The sequence below is a fragment of the Achroia grisella genome, unplaced genomic scaffold (genome assembly GCF_030625045.1).
Source record: "Achroia grisella isolate CSIRO2021 unplaced genomic scaffold, CSIRO_AGI_Agris_v1 utg853, whole genome shotgun sequence".
Lineage (NCBI taxonomy): Eukaryota > Metazoa > Arthropoda > Insecta > Lepidoptera > Pyralidae > Achroia > Achroia grisella.
Genome location: NW_026713043.1, coordinates 439,722 through 466,664, shown reverse-complemented (window position 1 = coordinate 466,664; position 26,943 = coordinate 439,722). Strand labels below are relative to the sequence as shown.

General features: G+C 33.3%; 1 protein-coding gene across 1 annotated transcript; it reads right to left on the bottom strand.

The window, feature by feature from the left end:
* Positions 1–829: 829 nt before the first annotated feature.
* LOC131852463 (WASH complex subunit 1-like) lies at positions 830–26,943 on the bottom strand. Its single transcript, XM_059203127.1, has 5 exons — positions 26,560–26,943; positions 26,048–26,341; positions 25,351–25,739; positions 13,860–13,995; positions 830–1,618 (listed from the first exon to the last, which is right to left on the bottom strand). The coding sequence occupies exons 1-5, from the start codon at positions 26,932–26,934 to the stop codon at positions 1,436–1,438; spliced, it is 1,377 nt and encodes a 458-aa protein (XP_059059110.1). The 5' UTR covers positions 26,935–26,943; the 3' UTR covers positions 830–1,435.

Here is a 26,943-nt window from a genome sequence, read left to right as displayed (position 1 = left end):
TTAGTCTAAGACATTTCGAGATGGTCTACCAATTATAACAAGCAAGGAAAAACAGTTTATAAACACGGGGTTTCCTTCGAAATCGTTTATAAACTCGTCATTACTCAAATTACAATAATAACATACAATTCGTTATGAGACATTAATGAGCGTAATAAACTGATTATCGGTAGAAAATGTCGTAGAATTATAGTCTTCCGCGTAAGTTGGAGCGCGGCGAGCTGTTATTATACTTCTATCTGTTTCTCGATTCTTGAAATCGGACGATTAGTAAAACCAGTTGATAGTTTGCGGGGAAGACTTAATGTGCCCGCACCTTCTTAGAAACGAAAGCGAGATAGCCGCTAGTGAGAAATGCGATTATCGTAATAACCTCCCGGAACGAAAAGGCCCTTTCCGATCTTTGTTTGCTAATGGAATAATGGTGCGGTTGTTTGGACGGGCGGACACCCTTAGTGCTGACAGGAAGACGAATTGGAACATATTGGAATCAATTCTGTGGATACACGTGTACAACAGATTTGGTACAAAATCTGCAGTTGCCTTACTTGTTGTAGGCCAATTTATTCAAATTATACTACTACTAACATTCGTTCCTACGCTTCCATATCATATTTGTGACTAACACAAAATCTAAATGTTCGTTTTAGTTGGTTATAATTTTATTTGCTCAGAGTTGCTGTATTAATGTTTTCAATTTCATTCATGATTTCGCTTATTGTATCTGTATTCGATGGAACGCGAGAAAAAGATCGCGTGTCGATCCGTGGCGAAATGAATCAATTAATTGCAGCATACGACTGTAGTCACATTGTAATGATCAGTAACAAGATCAGTCATTATGAGTAGTTAATGATGGCCGTCAATACTATGATTTTATTATTTAAAACGAGTTGGTAATGCTGATATCTGGTTGCTGATATGTAATTGTTTACAACATATGCAGAATGACGGTCATGTTTTCGATAAAATAACCTGCATGAGAGATATTATAAATTTCGATGCATAATATCCAAAGAATAATGTAAATATAATGCCAATAAATTTCCACATTTTTTTCTTCCTTTTAATTTAACAACGTTTATTTTATATGGCCTTATCTGCCTCCTCTCAACTTATTATGGTAGTACGAGGAAAAGGTTAAATTGTGTGAAATGACATTTACCTTTAAGTCGTTTCGTTACAATGTTGTGGCGCGTATAAAAATGATCGGGGAAGGGAGCCGTCCATCCAACAACACTTAGATAATCCAACCTAAACAAGTTCAGCATTTTCAGACGTACATCCTGTAATGAATATACACCAATCTACAAGCCGCGGCTTATTAAATTTAATCTAAAAAACGTGCATTTAAAAAACTTAACAAATTTACAATTAAAAGCTATACAGAAGTATAGGATTCAGTGGATACCCTATAGAATGAAGTTAGATGCTGTTACTCCCAGTCGTCATCGGTGGAGGAGTTTTGCGCTGAGGACAGGTCAGGTCCCGGTATGATGCTAGCCAGGGTGTGTAGTACAGAGCCACCGGACCTTTCCGCGCCTGATATGCCTTTCCGGCGCATCGACAGTTTCGCATGGAGGTCAGCCATTAGGTCACCACCGCTCGCAACTTGGTTCTGTTGGCAAAGAAAACGGTACTGTGATGGACAATATTACTAAAAGAGCCTGTAATAGACATGGATAAAGATAATCTGAGATGTATGTTCAAATATAAAAAAAAGCCTGCGCGAACAACGTTTCATTTCCAGAATGTGTTCTAATTTATTTTTAATGTTTTTTATAATCTCTACATGTTATAAAACGAAGTGTCCGCTTGTCAATGTTTACTATAAACTAAGGAATGATTTACATTGATTCAGATCATTTTTTGGAGAAGGTTTAGATGTATAATTCGTGAAGATTTCGTATAAATTAATTTAGAAACACATAACATAAACAACACTGCATTTAAAATTTTAAAATGGTTTTGATAGCATAGCGTTGTGGCTGAATTTAGTCCTTTGTTACGTTTCAAATTTTTTATACAATAATTTAGGTTAATTTAGATATGAATATAGATAGAATTTAGTATGTACGTGTATTATTGACAATTTTTACCAGCTTTGATATCTCAATAAATTGTTATATACTAAAATAAATTTTAAAAAAAGTTGCTAACAAATAGGCCAATGATGTCATACTAAGTACTTGGAAAACATATAAAGTAATGTTTCTAACTTTTGTGTTTTAACATGTGGTCAGCGGACCCATGATGTTACGAGGGTTCATCTGAAGACCATTTAACAATAACAAATAAATGCCACCAATACGTATATCGTATACGTTTTTTTATTAAATGGATCCTTGCAATTTGTTAAAGTTTCACATACACAAACTTAAAGGACAAACTTAACAATAAAAAAATCGTTTACGAGAGTCTTAGTAGAATTTCTTTATTTGTAGACAGGACTTCTATCGCAGAGAACTATAAATTGAAATAACTATATGAAAAAATTTTACTTCATTCAAAAACAATTCACATTCAACCATACAGGTTTGAGAACACCGAATAAACATAACATACCTGTTTCTATACTATGTAATAGAGTTGCCAACCCAAAATTTAAAAAAAAAACAGTATTAAACCAGGACAATTCAGTTTAAAAACAGGGCGCAGTAATAGAGTTACAATAGTTATATATATGTAGCGAAAATAGGTCAAACGAAATTCAAGTAATTAAAATAATGATATTTATTATTAAAAGTATTTGAATAAAATTATCTTTTTTTTTTTTATTAAAAACCTAGGACCTTGTATAAAAATTGTTCAGGACTACCCAGGGCACTACAATAACCAGCACATGTCCTGGGAAAACAAGACGGTTGGCACATTTACAAAAACACCGAGTAGGATAAAATAAAATATATAAGATAATAAAAACTACAGAAGTTAATTTCGAGGACAATAAAATCTCGAAGGGACCAGTCGATATGTACATATCACGCATATTGTTTACAAATTGCTGAGTGTACAACGTATGTCAACCATCATAGTCATTGTGTATAGAGTAATTTTCACTTTATTTTAGAAATCTGTGACTCAAGTCTCCAACTCTACAGCTTGATTCATGTCTTACATGTTGTATATTTTACGACTTACGTACGTCAATTTTGACAAATCCGTGGCCTAGTGGCTACCTAAGCAGACTTTGTGTGTCAATTTATATTTCTGACTGACTCTCCAGTGATGGAAAACCCAATAACAAAACCAATTAATTTGAGAGACGGAGGCAAGGTCGACTAACATCACATTGGATTTGAATACAGAGGGATATGGTTTTAAAATAAAATGCCTTCTACCTGGGAAAATAGCAGTAAAAAAAATAAAACTATCCTTCTTTATCAAAACTATGTACTCCGTATTTCAAAAATTGCGCGTATGTAGTAGTATGAAATTTTACACATAAGTGTACAAAATTTATATATAGGAGTGCAGAATGCTAATATATGTTTTATAAATTATTCATAAAAAATATAATAAAAAAAACATTACGCTCACCATCGTGTATTTGACACACAAACGCATATACTCTTTTGTTTATTGTTAAAAATATATTTGTAATTGCTGCATCAAAGATCTCTTTGTAGCTTTTATTATGGTCGATTTTCGACCACTAAGCGACCACTGAAAGTCCAGTACGGTGACAGTTGCAATTAGAAGTAGTACTGGCACGAAATTCAACTGTTCTTTTTTTTAAGACAATCTTTTAAATCTATTTTCTATATGTCTAACATTAGTTTAATACGTACCTACATAGACATCCAACGCATGCACGTTTGTGATTTAAATAATCGTAGTGTATAAACATCTTATCACGACAAGACACTTAAAGAGTTCTTAACACTTCCAAGAAATTCAAACTTAAATATTAATCGAACGATAACCGACCAAACGTTATTTCAATATAAATACAGATTGATAGTGTCTATAGTGCAGCTAATATCTTTGACACTATGGGTAATTGTGCCCACTGAGAGGCCATAAATAATAACGTATGTATTGGATCGAAACATACAAAACATTGGCACCTTTTATATACATTTTACGCAGAAAAATTCAGTGAGTCCAAATGTATTCTATGAAACACATACTGGTCCACATCATTCTTACTTATCTCATCTGATGTAACTCGTAATTTGAAGCAATACAGCGCTTATGACAACGACACATGGTCTAATATCGCATGAATGAGGTATAAAATGTATAGTACTAATAGGGTTACTACATTAACTGTAATTGTGAGGAGTATTTAATTTTCTATCTAACTCAAAGTAACTCAATAATATAAATGGAAAAGAAAACATATTACGCCGACCCCAAATTAATGGAATAAGGAAGAAGATGATGATCACAAAATAATTTAATTCAAGAGAAATATAAAGTAACTTTGTGTCATTCATTACTTACAAATTATAATTATTTTTTATACAAAATATAACCAATATATATAATTAATGAAGTCCTAATATTGATTGTTCTAATTTTAATTGGAAACAAATAAGTGCTGAATAAATTATTACTTAAATAAGTACATTCAAAGTGAAAACTATTCATTTATACAGAACGTTTTCACCCACTTTTCAATACTACTGTACAGTTCTGAAGAATTGGCATGAAACTCGTCTGGTATGCATATATGAGTCAATCAATCAATCCATCACTAAATCGTTTGTACAAACATTATCATCTTTATATTAACCACTAGCTGTTATCTAATAGTGTATAAACGGGGGGAAGAATATTGTTAGTAATGTGGAAAAATTACCCCATTGCTAGCAATGTACCACGTCATACAACATTAAGAGGGGGTGTTGTATCTGACTAATCAGAAATGTATTTTTATTCTAAATTTGTATTTGGATTTATAGTTCTTTAATATTACAAAATATATTTCTCATTAGCCAGATACAACATTAAGAGGGAGTGAGTGTTGTATTTGACTAATCAGAAATGTATTTTTATTCTAAATTTGTATTTGGATTTATAGTTCTTTAATATTACAAAATATATTTCTCATTAGCCAGATACAACATTAAGAGGGAGTGAGTGTTGTATTTGACTAATCAGAAATGTATTCTTATTCTAAATTTGTATTTGGATTTATAGTTCTTTAATTTTACAAAATATATTTTTCATTAGCCAGATACAACATTAAGGGGGAGTGTTGTATCTGACTAATCAGAAATGTATTTTTATTCTAAATTTGTATTTGAATTTATAGTTCTTTTATGGTATATTCTTGTTTGATACTTCATTCTGTTATGTCAATATTTTTATTAATATATATCTCCGTATACCAAGTCTTTTCATTTTACCTAGACGCAAATAAAATAAAAGTACAAGAATGCCTTCGACCTTTTCCCTAATAATCCTGGTTGCTAACCCTAACTCGTCGCGTATTTCAATCAACCATCTCAAGTCGGAGATACCAGTTTTTATCGACAGTAGCATCAAATTAAGTATGGATTTCGAATGACCGTTTGTTGGAAATATGCGGTTGTGTATATAAAAAATATTCATGGTGTATGTATGACAATTTATACTCGAGGACGGGGAGTTCTAATATGAATTTATAAATAGAAAACCGGGACAAGTGGCCGTCATAGGCATCTTTTAATGGATGAAAATGGTAAATATTTTAATAGCTTGCACTAACGGTATTTGTTGACGAGGCACCAGTGGAAGCTCATTGGAAGAGGATAAAGTTAGATCATTAGTCCATCATAGCGGATTCATCAGCATTACTTCGACGGTCGACACCGCTTTACTTCCGATGATCGCGGATTCGATTCCTCGCACGATGCGAACATATATTCATAAGTATGATTGTTTATATTGGTCTGGATATTTTGTATATATATTATCTAATATGTATGTATTTATTAAAAATGTAAGTATTTACGTTAGTTGTCTAGTACACATAATACCAGCTCTGCTTAGCTACTAGATGGCGCTGTGTGAATTGTACTGCGTTATTATTATTATTCGTAATATTGTACAAAAATAGATCTACGAATAAAATTCAATGCAAAATACTGGTAAAGTATGATAATTATTACGTACTCAACAATACCGACTCTTATAAATCACCTCTTGACATAAAAATTTGTAAGAAGCTTATGAGTTGTTGATTTTCCTAGAACCCAATATAATATTATATCATTTATTTATAATGATCTCAAACAGTCATGATAGAACATTAAGTGCTTATTATACGCCTAAATAAAATTGTTTCAGATTTTTTATAATGTTACATACATACATACATAATTAAATTATGATTACTCAAAGTGAGGTCTAATGACACCACTCACGGGGATCCGTACTTATTTTAATTTATTTAATTGTTTTTTCAACTACATGATATAAAAATGTAAGAAAAACTAGACTAGACTCTAATTTTTTAAATACCTTATATATAACGTTACATCAACATCTATACAAATAAACATAATGAGTAACATATTATTATAAATATTATTTTGTGCAGGGCTCGAATCCACATTCATCATTGTATTAAAATCGCTACTGTTCTTGCTATAACAATTCACTATCCTAGATATTTCCCTACACGATTAATAAATATTTATTGAAATCGTATTTAAAAAATAAAATTTTATTAATCGCACTTGTAATTCTAATTTAATTAACAGATAACGTAAAAATCAAAACATGTCCATTCGAAATTCAAAAATTTCTACAAAGAGTTTTGTCTACTCGGAATACCATACCTTTGACAGAACAAAATGCATTGTTCGCATTCATAGACGACTAGATGTATTGGAGTTGACAATACTTCAATTCCGCACGTCCCACCTTCGTAACTGACCCTCAGCGGTGGTCAATAAAAATTAAGGGCAAGTAACAAAACAAATGAACGTGACGAAGTAAATAAAAGGACCAATGTCCACCATAGGGCGCTTTTATAATTTACCGGCCGGTACATTCTAGACATTTGACCGTGGGTGTCCACAGTTATAATTGTAATCGTCGTATCCTGCAATTTTGCACGGCTTTAACTTCGTTTGAAAATTTAAAAACGTATTCATACAAGTGCATACATTTCGCTTCCCTTAGTGGAGATCCATAAATTACGTCACATCAATTTCTTATTTTTAGTTTCAGTTTTCACCAGTAGTGATTCTCCCCTTCCCCGGTGTGCCGCGCATATTTTCCAGTTTTAAACAAAACAGTAATGAATTAATTTGAACCTTATAATTTATACAGATGAAGTTGAAAATATAACTGAAATTGAAATGTGACGTCACGAAATTTACGACCCCCTCCCACGCAATGTGCCTAATAGTGTAAAAATAGAAATAGCGTATCGTATCCTGCAACGACAGAGTAGAAAATTCTTTATTCAAATAAATTTAAATTTAAGCACTTTTGAATAGTCATATTATTATTTTTTTATCATTTTTCTTTCTTATATACCGCTTATTCGTAAATTTGTCACATCACAACTTTAAAATTTGTAAGTTGAAATAAGTGTATACAAACTACTAACTAGCACTAATTCATTACGTCAAAATATTAAATAAATGATAAATTATGAAATCGGTTATGCGTACTTATTTAATGTTATTATTCCTTTAAACAAAACTAGGCCAACATTGGGTAATGTCACAGCATTAAAATAATCATGTTGCTTGGAAAACTCATTAAGACTAAAACAATTTAGAATTTCACCTATACCCCGCTCATTTCATTTTACGGTACTTGTTAAAAAATATGAAATTAACATCATTGTTAACAGTTTCATTAAGCAGCGTTTAATCATGGCACGAGACTACAGCAATAATTATTATTTATAGTCTGTGCTGTAGTGCTTTTTGATTACAATAGAGTACGTAACCAAGTCACGCATTCCGGGGAAACGCATAACAAAAACCGAATTACGAGAAACGAAACATTTAAACTGAAATAACATTTAGCCGAACGATTAGTTCATCAAATTCGAATATTGCATTCGATTGTGTGTTTATTTTGGTTATCTTTATGATGTATTTGCATTAAAATTAAGGTACCTAATGTTTTTATTCATTAATCATTATTTGGCTGTTAGGCCATCAGCGTTTTTTACCCGGACAACTCTAATGCTGTAGGCCGCAGTTTGACGATAGAAGGTGAGTGCAGGTGGCACTCCAATCACACGGAAGAACTTATGAAGCGGCTGAAGGCCAATACTGTAATCTGAGGGAACCGTGGCGAATCCCTAACCCCTAACCACGGCTCAGGCCGCCGTAATTTCGATCTCCATTAACCTAAAAATTTATGAATCAGCACATTTTACACAAACTAAAATAACATTATCTATACATATAAATAAAATTTGAGTGTCTGTTTGTAATATTTAAATAACCATTTTTCACTAAATGCATATGAATATATATACGGTACCAAAATAACATTCTTTACAAGTTTTGTCTGTCTGTTTGTTTGTTCCGGCTAACCTCTGAAATTGCTGGACCTATTTTGACGGGACTATTTTTGGCAGGTAGCTGATATAATAAGGAGTAACTTAGGCTACCTTTATTTTAGAAAAATTCTTTAAATAACTTTTTTGTTAAACTCCACGCGGACGAAGTCGCGAGTACAGCTAGTTTTAATAATAAATATGTATTATGCAAGCGAAAGGCAACATTTCTTACAAAAGATGACTCCTGCCATTATATATTTTATATGTTATACTTTTTTATGATGAATCATTATCGAAAATACAGTTTCGCTGTATTACCACATACTTTTGTATTTTTTCCGCCAACTTTGTAATGAATAAGTACTCGTATCCACTTATACATACATTGTTTTCGCGCATTATTTTCCGCCGTGCATTTGTTTATATAACTTCATACATTTCTTATAGTTGTGGAAAAAACCGCCGGGAAATCTTGCAGTGTGAATAAGTTCTTATTCCGACAAAAAATACCCAATATTCATATCCATACTAACATAAATGAAATGTATCTCAGTCAGTCTGTCTATTTGTTACCTTTTGACGACTAAACAGCAAACGGATCTTAATGAAATTTGATATATAGATAAATCGTTTACCTCAAAAAAATATGATATTAAAGTTAGTGCAGGCGATTAAATTAAATATAAATTTAATTAAATTTTAGAAACGTGGGGCGAAGCTTATGATCTTTCTTGGAAATTACAAATAAAAAATGAAGTAGTACTTACAAAATTTAGACGGTATAAGTAATATAATAATAAAACAGGTTAGATAATTAATTCATCAAAATACATCGCAATAAAAAAACACGAGTAACGTAAACAACATTAAGTGTCATTAGATTAAAGCAAGAGTAATAATCAAGTAAGTTAATAAGATTTATAATGCTACGTTGTATCCAGTTTCAAAATTAATAAAAAGAAAAATATTCTCTATAAAAATATAAATATTCTAATATAAGTTTGTCTCTGGTATTCAAAAGGCTGGCCGGTAAAATGAAATAGGCACTCCACCGCGCGCCGCACCGAGGTTTAGTAAACTCGGGCATAATGGAAACCGCTGATACCATTATCATTGTGTTATCACAGAACAGTATAATAATAGCATTTCTGAGAAGCTAGTGTCAATTATCGAGACTTCCTTGAAAATGTTATTTGCCTGCGCAATTACGATTGAGGACTTCAAAACAATGCACGGAATTTTCGCTTCTACATTAATGACTACGAAATGTAGGAGCACAAATATGGGGGGAAGAGGATTGTTAGTAATGTGGTCTGTTGAACCCATTGCTAGCAATGTACCATGTCATGGAAACCATCTTGATAAATTATTTGTTATTTAGTGACTATAGGCTACCTAACTTGACCTCATGTTCATATTAATATCCTTCACTGGTGCCCCGTCAGTATAACCGTTAGCGCTGGCAACAGAACCATTCCATTATCATCCATTAGAAAAACCGCGTTGTTAAAATACATTGACAAGAATTGACATTATTTTATATTTTTTCCTTGCAGAAGAATTGTGGTAGACCTGTTTGATTATGCATTACATTATTACATCACATTCATGTTCTGTTCATGTAGGCTATATATGCAACGGTTACCACTTTCCATCAGGCCGGCCGTAAGCTAGATTGCCATTCCAATTACAAAAACAAACATAATGGATTCGATAAAAAAAAACAGAATGACTACGGCTTATCTTTTGCGTATGATAATAATCATCATACATATATACAATATGACGTAGAGGAATTACCGGAATCCCTGATTAAAAGTTTGTTCAGAAACGGTTCAGTGGAATAGGTAGTACATCTTATCTTATCAGTTACTAAAATAATATTTCATAATTATAATCTTCGGTGTTCAATAAGTACATAATTGTAATAATAATATTTATAAATTATTTCTGTCGCAGCGTTCTGTTCAGCGCACCTATCTGTTGGTTTATGTCTGATTTTTATATTTTATACTTTTGATACAAAACTAGGAAATTGAATTTGAATATTTTGCTACAAAATTATTACAGTATACATTAGCGATAAAAGAATATCATTTATGAAATTATGTATAGTAACCAATGCATGTCAAGTTTTTATATTAATATTTTTCCCCTGCTATAATCATGATAATTATTTAAAAATAATTTATTTACAATATATTGAGCAAAAACTATACACTACTGAAATGCGTATGCTTCGTTGGGCAGGTGGAGTTACACTTAGGGATAAAGTCCGAAACGAGCATGTAAGGGGCAGCTTCGAAGTGATACCAATTACCGAAAAGTTTAAAGAATGTAGACTTCACCTAAATCTACATTCTTTAAACTTTAAACTTTTCGGACATATTCTGCCTAAACCTGAAAACCACGTTGTGAAAAAGTGCCTTTCCATGGCTACAAGAAAAAGAGGACGTGGCAAGCCACCAACTACCTGGTTGACATGAATGAGTTGGGCTTGTCAAATGACTGTGCTAAAGGCTGTACGGTCTAAGGATCTTTGCCTGTTCCATCACTGAAAAGGAGATGGACGAATATGGAAAAAAAAAATGACTATGCTAACCAGCGAAATGTATGGCGCCTCAAGAATAGAAATACCGACCCCGCGTAACGGGAAGAGACTAGGATGAATAACAATTTATTTACAATAAACATTCCTACAACATCGTAAGAGGTGACTAATTAAATTGATCACAAATATATATATCAGCAACATTTTTCTTTATAAGGTGTATATTATAATTGCACTAATGTTGTATAAAATATTTCTCATGTGAACTGACAACTGAAATTATAAATTAGAAATTTAAAAATAAATTATTTCATAAAATTCACATAAAATTACATCGGAAAAAAATAAATGTAAGAAATTTGCATAATAAGAATGCTTACAATGAAGCCGCCGAACCGTAACAAAACTAGTAATAGAAAAAAAACGTTTTTCTGTTGCTAGTTTTTTTACGGCAAATAGTTTCATTATCATATGCAACAAAATATATAATAACACTTTGTGGTACTTTGCATAAGAACAAATGTATTCTCATTATAAATACTTATAATACGAGTCAAGACAATACTAGTTTTATATAACAAATGTGTTTTTATTACACTGTAAAGATCGTAAATTTTTCAATTAAAACAGATGTTTTCCTAGAAGCGGGGAAGACGAAATTCACGATAACCTGGCGATAGCAGTTTTGCAAGCTAATTACCATCGACTGTAAAACGTTAATTGATCGTCAATATAATTGATATTTTTTCCATGAATCGTGTTTGAAGATAGGATTAACGAAACTTGAAGGTCTTGTAACCAGTCTGACAGTTGTAGATCGATGACGGGTCGGTGACTATACTACCTACAGTCCGAGGGTTACTTCATTTGGGTATAAAAATAAACAAGATCAGAGATAATAAACAGACAACATGATATGAGGATTCTTATGGATTATGGATTAGACTTACGAAATAATTGATTATTTTTATTTAACTTCAATGCACACAATCCAAAATATAACACAGTAAATTTGACGGACTTAACACCACGCTGCATTTTCTACCAGGAAACGAACCATATGTAGTGCAGAGAAAAAATGTTGTTTAATGGAATAATAATTATATCTTTGACGTTTTGTTTTATATCACGACTCGTCAGACTTCACGCGAATGAAATACATCTCTTTGAATTTCTTGAAATTTGCATACGTTGATATATTGTTTTCCTTAACTTAAGCTAAGAGAGGGAGTAAATATCGAGATGACTGCGAACAGAGATGAATGGAAGAGAAAAACATATAACGCCGACTCCAAATAAATGGGATATGGTAGAAGCAGATGATATTGTATTGTTTTACTTAATTTACGGTCAAGTATTTCCCAGTATTATTATCATACGACGTAGGTCATCGGTCATAGGTCATCAGTATCAGTGATGATGGTTGACATCAACACTGATAGCAGTCATTTACTCAAGTGATACTTCTGTTTCTACGAAACTAGAAATTGCGTACAATTCACGCAAATGAGGTCAATGATCTTTCGCTATCTTTAGATAATGGACATAATAATAGACGCATCGTGTGATCTGAAGCGAGTACCTAATCCATACTATAATAATATTTCTAATGCGAACGTATCTCTGTTTGTTTGTCAAGTTTTAAACAACATCTAAACGAATGTTCATAATATAAGACGAAAATGGACCACGAGGACGGTAGAAGGATTCTTTTCATCTCAAAAGAAGCAGATAAAGTTGCGGGTTACAACTAGTATTGATATAAAGCTACTTCAGTCTTTAATCGCCCAGCCGTTTCCCGCCCGTCATACTTGTTCACACGTGCTGCTATATGGCATATTGCTATATGGCAGTTTGTATTCACACAAAATTTATAAAATATAATGCTGAACAACAGTTATTTAAAAGAGTAACGCGTTTCTTTTTAGTTCTTGTGATGAATCTGCATTCCGAATCAAAACTATATGTTTATCTAAATAGTTACTTAATCGTAAAATAAATTATTTTTTATTTCAATAAAGATTATTTATATAATATTTCTAATTAATTGATAACTGTCAAGTACTTTGTTCATTCATATAACAATATAATAATGGGCGTGACATAAAAGCTTCAATGATCTAATGAGGCTATTAATTAGAAGTCTCGATCGAATATATGAAAATAAAACTACCATATTCGAATCCGATTCGCAGAATGATATACCTATACCTACCTATGTTTTTGTGTTTATATGACATACTATATTATATTACTTATATATATTAGTATCTTTAGTGAATTTTTCGTACTTGTTTATAAAAATAGCATAAGTGTGATTCAGACGGATAATTTTGAAACTTCGTGTCCTCGGATGGCAGATCTTCTGACAAAGTAATAATAATATCCTTGGATTTATTTATTTTACAATTCATATAATGCCATCTAGTGCCAAGATAAGCAGTGCTTGTAATACAGCTGACAAAAAATTCTTTAATGTATACTAATACGCATAACTTACGGTTGACCACCAGACGGTTACCTCTGGAAACCATCGTGATAAATTCCTGGTGAATATATCTAAATCTATATAAATAAATTGACCTCATGTTTGTCTTATCATCCTCCACTGGTGCCCTGCCAACGTAAACCATTAACGCAGGCCACCAACACCATACCATAATCATCCTTTTAAGAAAACGTAACTAATACCACAAATACATAAAACACCCACATCAACAATAATGACTACAAACATTAGTATCTTACGGGAAATCGAACCCGCGACCATCAGAATAAAGAAATTGCTAAACCACTAGACCACCACGGCCATCAACTGAGATGAGTTAACAATGTGAATCATACCTTTACAGGAGTGGACTCGGCGGCAGACTTGAGCTTGGCGCGGCCCGCCCCGCCCGCCTGACGAATCGCAGCCATCAGGCTAGCGTGGGCGTCGCCGGCCACCGGCGGTGCCGATGACGCCGAACTTTTGTCAACTCTGCGAACAAAACATTCATATATAGTTATTTCAACACACTACCGAAGATAATGGCTGTATAGGCTAAGTCCTTTTGCCTTTCCCTGAAAAGGGAAAAACTGAACCAAAAAAAAATATTGAAACATCAATAATTATACTTCTTTTAATAATAAAAAAAACTGCCTCGGTAGTTAGCGGTTTACCATACCGCTTTACTTCCGATGGTGGCGCGTTCGATACCTTCAAGGTACAAATATTTGGATTCTTGAGTATGATTGTTTGTATCGATCTGATCGTCTTCTAAATATATTATGTATGTACTACCAAAAAAAATCTAAGTTTTTATATCAGTTGTCTAGTAGGTACACATAACACAAGGTTTTATAAGGGTCTCATTTCGTTAGTAATCAGAGGTGCAGTCAACTGTCGACTTCAAGTCGAGGTGCTTGTTAGAAATCGGGGACAGGCTATTAATAATTATTGTTGTTTTGTATGATGATATGAAATTTTGTAATTTTATACTATATATACATAAAGCATATTATTCACCACAATGGACTTAATGATCTGAAATCATCCTTCACCGATATACTCGCTAGATATGCCTTTACCGTTCGTGGGTGCACTAGTTCATTATGGTCCGTAAAAAATTCTCACTACTATCGTGGCAGGAGACGAGCCTACCAGCGCAGCGCAGTGTTGCACTTTCGATTGATTTCGGTTTATAATCGATGTTTCAACAGAGAGTCAGTCAGAAAATTGAAACACATAGTTAGCATCCTCCAAATTTGAACACATGACAATGTAAGTTGAATAATAAACCCACACGACTACCACGCTGTATACGTTCTTGGTCTTTAGGGAACTCCCGAACCAAAAGCAAAAAAATCAGTACAAGGTCAACAGCAAAAAATCAACAATGACTAAAGTGTATTCCACGAAACACTTTTGGGACTGTTTAGTTATCTACGAACGTAAAACTGTCAAACAAGGACAAGAAGCGAACTCTGAGATAACATGTCATTCTTATAAAACTATTTACAATATTATTTATCAATATTGGCTTTATTGTGCCATTGACTCTACCATATGACATCCATATTTTCATAGAAAGAATACCTAAATACATATTATAAATAATCAAGAAATAAAATATTATTACATAAAAATGTAGTATTACATATCAAAATATTAAAATTAATAGCATAAGTAGCATTTTGATGTCGGTACATAATTTTTTTAACGTTTCACATAAGCTTTTGTGAAAATCACGTGGCAAAATATTTACGTTTCGACCCATATTTAAAAAACAGGATTGCTTTATAAATTATGCACACGGGAAACATTTAATTTATTGAGCAAAGCCTTACTCACTTATCGAATAAATACCGTACAAATATGGCAAATGTGCATGACAGGAGTTGTCCACGTAAGGGATTTCCAATTTAGTAATAGATATAACTAGCCAACTAAATAAGTCCTCTAATAAATAGATAATATTAACATATAGACTATAAAAACAAGAAATTGAGTTTCTTCCCAGTTCTACGCAACAGAAACTGTTGCCTGAACTGAACATATTAACGGTACAGAAAAAAGCTAGCTAATATGTATAACTTTTAAGTTTTAAATAATTTTAAATATAGATAAATTCTTTATTCACCAACTAGCTGTTCCCGCGACTGTTTTTCTGTAACTCATTTATGTTATGTGTCTTAATAATAATAATAATCTTAATAATAATTCGTAATCTAAATAAAATGAGGAGCATACACCAAAATAACATTTTTACAATTTTTGTCTGTTTGTTCCGGCTAATCTCTGAAATGGTTGAATGGTCCCGTCTAAATCAGACGGGATTTTAGGCAGGTAGCTGATATAATAAAGAGTAACTTAGGCAATTTTTATTTTAGAAAAATAAAGTTAAATTCCATATGAAGTAGCGGGCACAGCTAGTAAATAATAAGGATTACACGTATATTGATATGGTAAAAGGATATTAAACATGAAAGTTTGAAATATTTATAAACGAATAAAAAACTGTCATGATCCTCATGATAGGTCCAACGTTATTAACTTTACACAAAGATTCAATGCTGTACTAAATCGGTAGCCGGCGTTGTGCAAATTATCGATTAGCGAATTACGTACGCTCACGGTAAACACGCCACTCATTTTCACCTATCTTTATTATGCAAAACTATTTTTACTAGTTAGTTGTTATGATTCAACAAGCAATCAATCACTGTAGTGAAAACTCGATTAAGCAGATCAATTCTTGTCATAAGTAATTTAGATAAACAAAAATCATAACAAGATTATTAAATATACGAAGGAAAGCAATTTTTATATATTAGTACCCGCGAGAGTTAAAATCGGCCAGCTGAGATTAGCAAGAAAAAACGTACAGACTGACAGACAATTTTTTAAATAATATTTTGTTGTAAGTACCGCATATATGTTCACATAAATTTTGAGAAAAGCTGTCAATTTGAAATTATGGACAAATCAGTTTCGTTTATTTGTATAGATATATTTTATAATCTATTTCGCCCAACTATTTTATAGGTACGTTGTTATATGGTTATATATCTGGAATCATAAACAACTAATATAAATAACACTTATCAACATTTTGATTTGATTGGATTGGATTGGCAATTCGTTAACCACGACTCCATATTACTGAGGATCGGAGTCGGGTAATAGAGTCTTCCCTGTGTTACATAATTATTTTTCCATTTGCTTCTAAATACAACTACTTATAGTTAAGTACAATCAAATTTTTTCGTGTGTCGGATTTAAATTATGTGTTACTAGCTACTCGCCACGGCTTCCCCCGGGTGTACATGTATTATACATATAAACCTTCCTCCAGAATCACTTTATCTATTTAAAAAAACGCTTTGAAATCCGTTGCGTTAGTTTTAAAGATTTCAGCATACCTACATAGGGACGGACAGACAGCGACAGCGACTTTGTGGTATACTATATAATGATGATAATTTTATACTAGCGTCAAGATATAATAATATCTATTTGATTTCTATATAACGTCTAGGTGTGTTCCGACTTTACCCTATACATAAACAACGTCATATATCTGTAATGCACTATTTGGAATTAAGAAGAACATTACCTAGTTTTTATCTCGGTCAATCACATCAAAGTTAATGTAATGTAATAAGGACTCCATTTTCCGCACGTAGCCTCTCTAAAGTTCATATTTGAATTCGTTTGTAATTACACATGCATATATAATAAATTTATAATATATTATACTAGCTGTGTCCGCGGTTTCACCCGCATGAAATTTATAGCCTACGTGTTATTCTGATGTATAAGCTATATCACTGTAAAGTTTCAACAAAATCCGTTCAGTAGTTTCTGCGTGAAAGAGTAATAAATATCCATCTATACTTTGAATCACTAAAATTTTCGCATTTATAATATTAATAAAATTAATTCTTAAGGGTCGCCAACGAGCACGTGACACCTCTAGTGTTTCCTATACCTATCGACAGTCCGTAGAGCAACCATTTACCATTAAGTGGGCGGTACTTTGCCACAATCGTAGTACAAAAAAACTGTACACACATGGAGTTAAAGGATGTAGGAATTTTACTTATTAGGAATTTGACTTATTCCATACTAATATCATAAAAGCTAAACACATCAATAAGGACAACAAGGAAATGCATTTAGTAATCAATAGAAATGTGTTTAGTTTAAGTAAATTTAGTCACACATAAACACAAATATGAACAAAATGTATGCGGTAAGGTACGGTAACGTGCCATGCCTCCGTAACTTGTAATTTCACTGTCACATCTCACCCGTCAACCAAAACGTAGTTTACAAAGCAAATTACTTAGCGTATGAAGTAGGTGAGACAGACTCACTGAGACGCCTTTGTAACAAAGTCTACATTGATGAAATATTCATGCCAAGACTGACTGAATGTTATAGTCGCCTAAAATTACAATTCTATTTCTGTGTACCACAGTCACTGGACATAAAAATATTTCATATCTATTATTATTCAACAAAAATTGGTTTACCGGTCTTCTATTGAAATAAAAACATACTTTCTTTAATTCTTTAAGCAGGCCGCGAGAAGGAACCACGACAGTCATAAAAAGAGTATAATAACTACACCAGTATATCCTGCCTTTCTTTTCCATAGTTATGAATTCGATCATACTATATGTAATACAACATTTATATTCAGGAGTGCCTATGCACAGTTTTCATTGATGTTTAGTACTCATATTATAAGCTCTTCTTTATCAAGCACTAAATGGCGCGGTGCTATGTGTCCTCAGTTACTAATTATTTATTTTAGAAAGACTAGCGGTGTAAATTTACATGTTAGTAATCATATTGAATTGTCTTATTGAAATTCTGAATGAATATACTGTGCTATGAAGATTATTGATTAATTGGTAGTTATAATCTTCAGCAATAGTTAAGTTAGGTATTAATTTCATGTTCAACTTATAACAGGAAGTTCTGAACAAAATGGAGGAGGTTCTAAATACGATATATATTTTTAATATTACACAATATGAACGCCAGAGTGTTTTTATGTTAATAATAGTAAATATATGACTGCTATGAATGCCAATATCAACATACTAAATTAAAATTGATTATTTTTGTAGAAACAAATATGCCTACTTGAATTTTCCACGAATTTTGTATTCCCTTTCATCGGTCTGTTGCTTAGCATCTTCAGAGAGACGTGAGACTGAGACATTAATCCTCAGATGATAAACACGGGTATTAAGAATTCATTTTGTGAATTCTGTAATCTTATTCGACGCACATAAAAGCACGACAGGTGACAGGTTGTAAAGGGGGCAAGGGAGTTGTTAATAATACGAACTAATAACCCGATTGCTAGCAATGTAACATGTCAGGTTGACTTCCACGTGCTTCCCCCTGTTCCATTTAACCATTGTGACAAATTCATGGTGAATTTACCACGATAGGCTAACTGACCCGAATTCATGTTCATCTTATCATACTCCATTGGAGGCACCAATAGAGTATGCCAGCGTAAACCGTTAGCGAAGGCGGGATCATCATTCCATTATCATCCATAAGAACAGATTATAAACACATCAGGAATTACAGGCAAACACCTGGAATCGTCAACTGAATTTCGCAGATAGGGATTTCCGTATCGTAATAGTCAATTGTTTAGCATGTTATTATGTAGATCTAATTGTTCCATATAGGGTGCTATTAAGGAGTCACCTAATGATTGCAATGTTGAATATGAGTAGGTACATGTTCATAAAACAATAGCCAACACAATTTGCATAACAACGATAATTTAATTTGTAGACACAACAGCAAAAGTCCCATTCGTTCACTGTTATATTTATGGGCCGTAATAAGAGGTTGACTGAGGGACGTCTATAAATCTATAGGTGTTATCACGATCGACGATTCGATCGATTGCATTAACATCGATCGCTCGTCGATCGTTATACTAGTATATGCAATCAAAAAAAAAAATATATAGATAGACGCGTTTTAAAAAGAATAATTTTGTGGTAAATAAAGATAGCACTATCCGTGGTCAAGAACTGAGTCAGCTCGTATGACACTGAGTCGACAAGTGCAAACTAGTCGAAACGTCGAGAGGTTAGAAAATACTTTTATCTTATATATAAAATTCTCGTGTCACAGTTTTCGTTCTCATACTCCTCCGAAACGGCTTGACCGATTCTCATGAAATTTTGTGAGCGTATTGAGTAGGTCTGAGAATCGGCCAACATCTACTTTTCATCCCCCTAAATGTTAGGGGTAGTCCACCCCTAATTTTTTATTTTTTATTTTAAGGCAAAACAACTTCTGCCGGGACAGCTAGTTTACCATAAAATTTTCGTGTACGCGAAACTTTAAAAATAAATATATGCTGTTATATTTTTTTAATGTAATTGAAATTGCAAACAAGATTATGGCCCACCTAATGGTAAGTGGTAGCCGTCACCTATATATACAAGGTTTCTTATCGGTGTGTTGTTTACACACCAGGTCGCACGTTGAGCGGAATGCGTTTATTCTTAAAAAAATTGACCTTGAGCGATCGGATGTTTTTGAGTGGTAAACGATAGAGGCCTGAAGGTCAACCTTTGATGAAATTTTGGTCCCGATTGGTCAAGCCGTTTCGGAGAAGTATTGTTACCAAAGAGCGCAAATCTGTACTTTAAGATCGTCCCGCGCTTCCCGCTCCGCTCAATGATGCGTGCTACGAACATCACGTTAGTATATGACGTATGTGGTGCCGCTCAGTCGTTGTTAATCCAGAGAACTAAATACCATGCCTTTTATCCTTTAATCCTACAAACAAATCACAGCTTACGCTTACAAAACAAGCTGCTTGACTGCTGTAATACGTAGTAAATTATAAAATTATCTACTGAATAATGAATTATTGTGGGTCGATCTTCCGAGGATATTTCCTTTGAGATCAATTCCACTTAAGCAGAAGGTCGATCGATTGTCGGCCGGCGTGTATTCAACCTCAATCATTTTGCGTCCCGGGCTATTACACCCACGCATTCACTTTATCATGGCATCGATGCGACGTTAATTACGTGGGTGTAGGTAATAACACTAACACAATCAAATAACACATCCAAATAAAAACAAATATCTCAGTAAAATTAATAGTGATGTAGCTCCGTGGAACCTGTAAAGACACAGGTAGACTTCTGTACGTCTGGGTGGAGCTGCTACTCGCCTTAGCTCTACACGCACAAATACGGAAATAAAGTCCAACATACACAATATAGATTACATTACATCTCAGGAAAATTCACACAGCACCGTCTAGTCCCAAGCTAAGTTATATATGTACCTATGTATTTATATTAGTCGTAATCTTGTGTTACGAATGACATAAATACATAGATACATTTTTTGTAAATATCTACATAATATAAATAGAAAACCAGATCAATAGAAACTCAAGAATGAGTGTGAGTGTGAAAGAGAAATGTTCGGACCGTGCAAGAAGAAGAACCCGCGACCATTGGAAGTAAGGCGATGTGATAAACCACTAGAACGCCAAGGCCGTTAAATATCCAGATCTAGTCCATACATAAGGTGCTGGTCACAATGTTAACTATATGATATTACGATATTGAAATAATTTCATATCAAAAGAGTTCCGATGCTTGATATTAACAGGAGTTGGTATTTTAATGCATGAATAGGGTTTGTTATTATTAATATGTACATAACTTTCATAAAATTAAATTTTAGTAGTTATACATTTTATGGATTTTCCTCTTAGGTAACTCTAAAATAAATGACAAAAGAGTAGATAATTCTAGTACTTTGTGGGTACTTTATCATGTACAACTGAGTCACATTTCATGCGACAAACAAATACATACAAGAATGTTATAAATAAAAAAACGTAGGATACTTTCGTTTCCTGTGATTCACCGCATAGATTCTATTAATTAATGTTAAAAAAAAATTGCGTCTATTTTTATATTTCTGACTCCGGTGAAAGAAAAACGTCGATATTAAAATAAAAAAATATCTGAGAGACCTCGGTAGGGTCGCTTCTGCCATGTTGATTGAATAACCTGAGTTAAACGTATCTATCTATAATATGTATGTATTTATGAAAAAAAAAAAACTATGTAATGTCTCAGTTGTCTTCTACCCATAACACAAGCTTTAGATAGCTTAACTTGGGTCTAGATGGCGCTGTGTGAATTGTCCTGAGAATAATAATCTAGTAGGCATGTAAATGCAATACTTACTTACATGCCTACATTTTACCCCCAACACCGGCAGTTGACAATGCCTCTGACTACCCCCACTTGGTACAACAGTCGTGACAGTGGTGGTCAGTGTATGACGGTAATGTTAAAACTTAACAGAATGAAATAACAAGCACTCTTGTACTAAGCACAGCTTTTATATCATATTCGCTTGATTTAAGTCTATGAACAAAATTGATTTATACCTATGTATATTGATATATAAACTGACATATTCTGACGGATTTTAGACTTAGAATTTTTCTACCGAATGTACTATGTAATTTTCAATTTTAGGTATAAATGCCTAAGGGCGGATTTGACTAAATCTGGACAATTTGTTAATTGCAATAAACATACTTTTATTATTTCTCCTCTACCCATAGGTTGTCAGGATGGGATTGCATAAGCGATAAGGCCGCCTTTTGTACACTATTACTCTGTTAATGTTGATTGTGGAATAAAGAGTAAATAAATAAACAAACATACATTAACAAAGTGCAATATTTCAGCGAAAGAGGATTTACAGTCAGTGACAGCTCCTTTATTAATTGAACTAACATTCGTATCGCATTATTCATTGAAACGCGCACGCGGTTTGTTTTGAAAACGGCTGTTTCCACTGAAGACTATATTACGTAGAAATACGTATTTGTAAACATATCCCGCTCGCTACAATTGATTAAAATGTTTATATCGAATATTAAAATGTTCCAACCATTTTCCTGTGGAACGATTATTCTGTTGTATAGTGGATTTATATAGACTAATAAATAATTGTTATTTCCACGTCGTCTGGGCCTGAGTATGATAGGACGAGGATGTAATCAGATTAACCAGGTATTTACCACGAGGGAGCACGTGGAGTTCAACTTGGCATTAATACATTACAAGCAATAAGGCTTCTTAATCCCGATTATAAGAAGCGTACCTACATTGTTAGTGTGTATTTTAAACTTTCGGAAATCAATTGCATCTCTACAAAGTAGGGACGAGTTGTAAATGTCAATAAAAAAAAATGTAAAATACTAATACTCGTATATAAAACGTGGTAGTGGTTTAAATGTTCTTTTATCCAGTTAAAATTCGTTTACAATTTTACATTTACACCAATTCCACCTTTCAACACAAACCTACTTTCTTTTATTAGATAGTTATCTTGTTAATATTCTATATGTGAACTAAATAAGAGATAAGGGGACTATAAATTGAACATTAAGTACAAACACTGCACAGTATACATTTTCATTGATTTAGGATGATAATAGACGTATAAAAATTATCTAAGAAGACTTTGTACAAAGTCATCTTGAAGAAACACTTTGAAAATAAAACTAACACTACCAAACTGTCTAGTAAAAGCATCTGAAGAACGAGTTTTTAAATAATATTCAAATATTCTAAAAAAGAGCCCATTGTAATCTTAAATTAAACAGAACAAAGAAAAGGGCAAACATCCCAAATCATTCCAGGTAAAAGTTCTATTGTTCATCATAATCGTTGGAGTCTTTGCAAGTTTTTTGCATTTCTATTAAAATTTAAAACTAAAATACTCTTGAATAAAAACCTCATTATAACCCACTTAAAAATTTTAGCACCAGAAACAGCAATAAAAATCATCACTCATGTGCACTAAAAATACGAATTCCAAAGGGTGTTTTATAGAAAAATGGAGAGGTTAAAAGTGATTTCGCTAGCTTTTTTTATCTAAATAAATTGGCAATTAAGTTTTTTTTAATATAACGGAACTAGGAGACATCCCATTCTAATATTGAACTGATATTATTATATTCATTGGTATTTTGGATATATTCTACCAGCAATAATAATGTAATGTTATTACAATATTAGTGATTGAAAACAAACATGTTTCTGCGTTAATAATAATAATAATAATAATAATAATACTGTTAGTTTTTCCTGCTTCAATGAACTGATTACTTAATTAACAGCACAGACAATAATACCAGAAATACAACATGTTATTTCACAAAAATCCTTTGTAATATATTACTTCAACATACACATGGTACGGTTTAAAAAACGTGGCAAGAAATAAGATAACAAAGTATCTGGGATGCGTAGCAGTAAAAAATGGGCAGGTTGAACACATTTGCTTGCCGGCTGGTCACTCTCTGATCGAATAAAAAAGTTGCTTTGCAACTTTATGGAGGAATGGAGGAATTTTAAAGTAGAATTAATAATAATAATAATTTCCCTGGACAATTGACACAGCGCGATCTAATCCCAAGATAAACAGAGTTCGTGTTATGGGTACTAGACATGTGATAGATATACTCAGATTCTTTTTTTTTTTGTTAATGCACACTTAGTACTAATTAAAAACAATACCAATAGCCATACTCATGAATAATTGTACCGTGTTAGAAATCGAACGAGCGACCATAGGAAGTATTTGACGGTCTGCTAAACCGCTAGACCGTCAAATAGGAGTTTAAATATAAAAATAGTAATTGATCTGGCAACATTGTTTTGCTATATAAATTAGTTCTGGATAGTGCCACCCTTATTGCCTAGAGGTGTAGCTCATTTTCAAATATAAATAAAAAAATCTCATGAAAATCGATCAAGTCGTTTCAGAGGAGTTCGGTAACAAACACTATGACAAAAGATTTTTATATATTAGATCTAGTAAACACGAATTTGTTTGAAAGTTTTGTACACACCACTCATCTACAAATAGTAAGGAAAGAAATTAAAGTAGCTGTTCAGGTCTCTTTTTCTTCAAATACTTGTAAACACTATTATTTCGAGAATTTGGTGCGAAAGCTTTAATAGGACATTTGAACTTCTTTTCTGAGTATATTGAAAATTAAGTTAATATCATGAAACCTCCATTTCAAAACCTGTTATCCTCTAATAGGTAGGGCAGGTAAGTGATACTACTGTCCTACCTATTAATCCCTCTTCCAATTCAGCCAGCCTAGCCCGAGGTTAGAACCGTTAGCGATGCCCTTAGTCTAAAATCGTATCTGTCAGGCAGAATTTACCCTTCAGTCGCTTTATTAGCGCGGTTTGGAATGCCATCGTCACGCGCCCCTACTGAAGAGTTGCCAGTTGACCAACAGCGTTAGTATAGTTAGAAAAAAGGATCACAATAAGTCTTTTATAACCTGCAGATGCGTACATTGTTTTCATATAAACAGACAAACTCTCTATATATAAACAAAATGCGCAAGGACAGGGGTACTCTGTCTAGTCAGATGATCGTATGCATTCTAGTTTATTAGGAGTATCAGGAATATTCCGAAAGTCGGAAAGAAACGACGAGAATAGTGACAAAATTAGAACATTCTGTCTTTATGAGTTTGTATTAGCGTCAACTGTAAAAACTACTGTAGGTACGTACAGTTACGACCCTTCATTTCATAAAATAGCATGGAATGCGGAGATAGTAATTAAGTGGATGGACATCTTTACAAAAAAAAAACAATTATGTTATGTGATAATCATCGTGAACTGAAGGAATGATGTGATGTCTTAATCGTCGTTATTCAATTACCAACCACGTATCAACAACGTGACCTAGGACGCAGCGAGTACATAATAAAGAAACACTTACTTGTTAATACTAGATGTCACAGACTCCACTGCTGGTGGTGGTGGTAATGTTGGCGGCGGTGGTGGTGGTGGTACTGTTGGCGGTGGTGGCGGCGGCGGCGGTGGGGGTGGCGGAGGCGCAACTTGCAAACTTAAAGGAACTGGGGCAGGTATTGTTGGAGCGTCGGGAATTTCTGATATAGCCGTTTCCAATTTCACATCGGGAAGATCTTCAGCGCCAGGCAGTTCCTTCAAATCGGGTAGTTCTGATTCCGGCAGAGTTACCAATGGGGTTACAGGGGATGTAACCACAGACGGGGCTATGGATCCCTCAGTTGTTATAGAGAACTGGACATCCCCGGCTATACCCGGCAAATGCGGCAAATCCAGTGGCATCTCTAATTCTGGTACCTATACGGTAAACATGAATTGTTAGAGCAAAATCCAATAAAAATATAGTTGATTCCTTCTGTGTAGAATCACAATTACGCTGGGTTTTTTGTAATTCATGCAATAACTGTAATTTAATAAATGTATTTTACACATGTAGAATGTCTAATGTTTGAAATACAGAACAATAATCCAAATCATATCAATGTATAGATACTGTCGGATGAAGTTTTAAAAATCAATACATAAATAATAGATTCATAGAACTAATTTGGAATTTGAATAACTTTGTAAATTAGTAACAGTTTATTAATTAATAGATGTCTTACCATTCCAATGCCTGGAGCATACATATATTCATCCACTTCTCTTTTCAATACATCTCTTTTCACAATAGATGTCGGTGCAGCTTCCAGTAAGCTTTTGCTCGCGACATTGGTACTAACTGTTGGCACATATGCTGGTTTGCTCGGTGGTGCACCAAAGTATGGAATTTCATCGGTGTTGAATATCAAGAGTTCCCCAACCGTTGTCACTTTGTCAATAATAGAATGGAAGTCGAAATCGTCTTTAGGTGTTCTTTTAGGTTCCGCCACTTTTACGTGATAGAAATGAAGCTTCTCCTACAAATAATAAACATGTTTGCTTTTAAACTGGAAACTGCAAATGAATAGCAATGAAATCAATAATGTAGGTGACCCTGTGTTTTAGTACTCTTGGATGAATAATCAAACAAAATTTTTATTTAATCGATTTCTAGTATTTGTTCATCAATTGTAAAATTCTATATTATTAAACAGAAACTTATACCAATACCGAGGACTCTTGAGTTTTAACTAACCTGCGATTCCTTCCTGCCAGATTGTCCGCGGCTTTTACCACACAGGGTGACATTCTTAGATTGGTGTTGGTATCCGTCCAAACCAAATACAGAATGATAATGATCATGCACAATTGATGCAGGATACTTAGCACACGAGAACACTTTAATAGCCTTCTGTAGCCCTGTCAGCTTTTCTACTTTCATCCTTGATGTTTCTATTCTGTTTTTCAATTTGCTAGTTTTGTCCACGTTCTGCTTTATACGGCAAGAGAGGCGAGAAAATACGTCATCTATAACCCCGTTCAGGTTTTCAAGTGTATCCGCGATCTGCAGTATAGTTTCTTCTGCGCTCAAGTCGCATGCGATCAAGTTTATTTTGTAAATACCTTCCATTATTATATA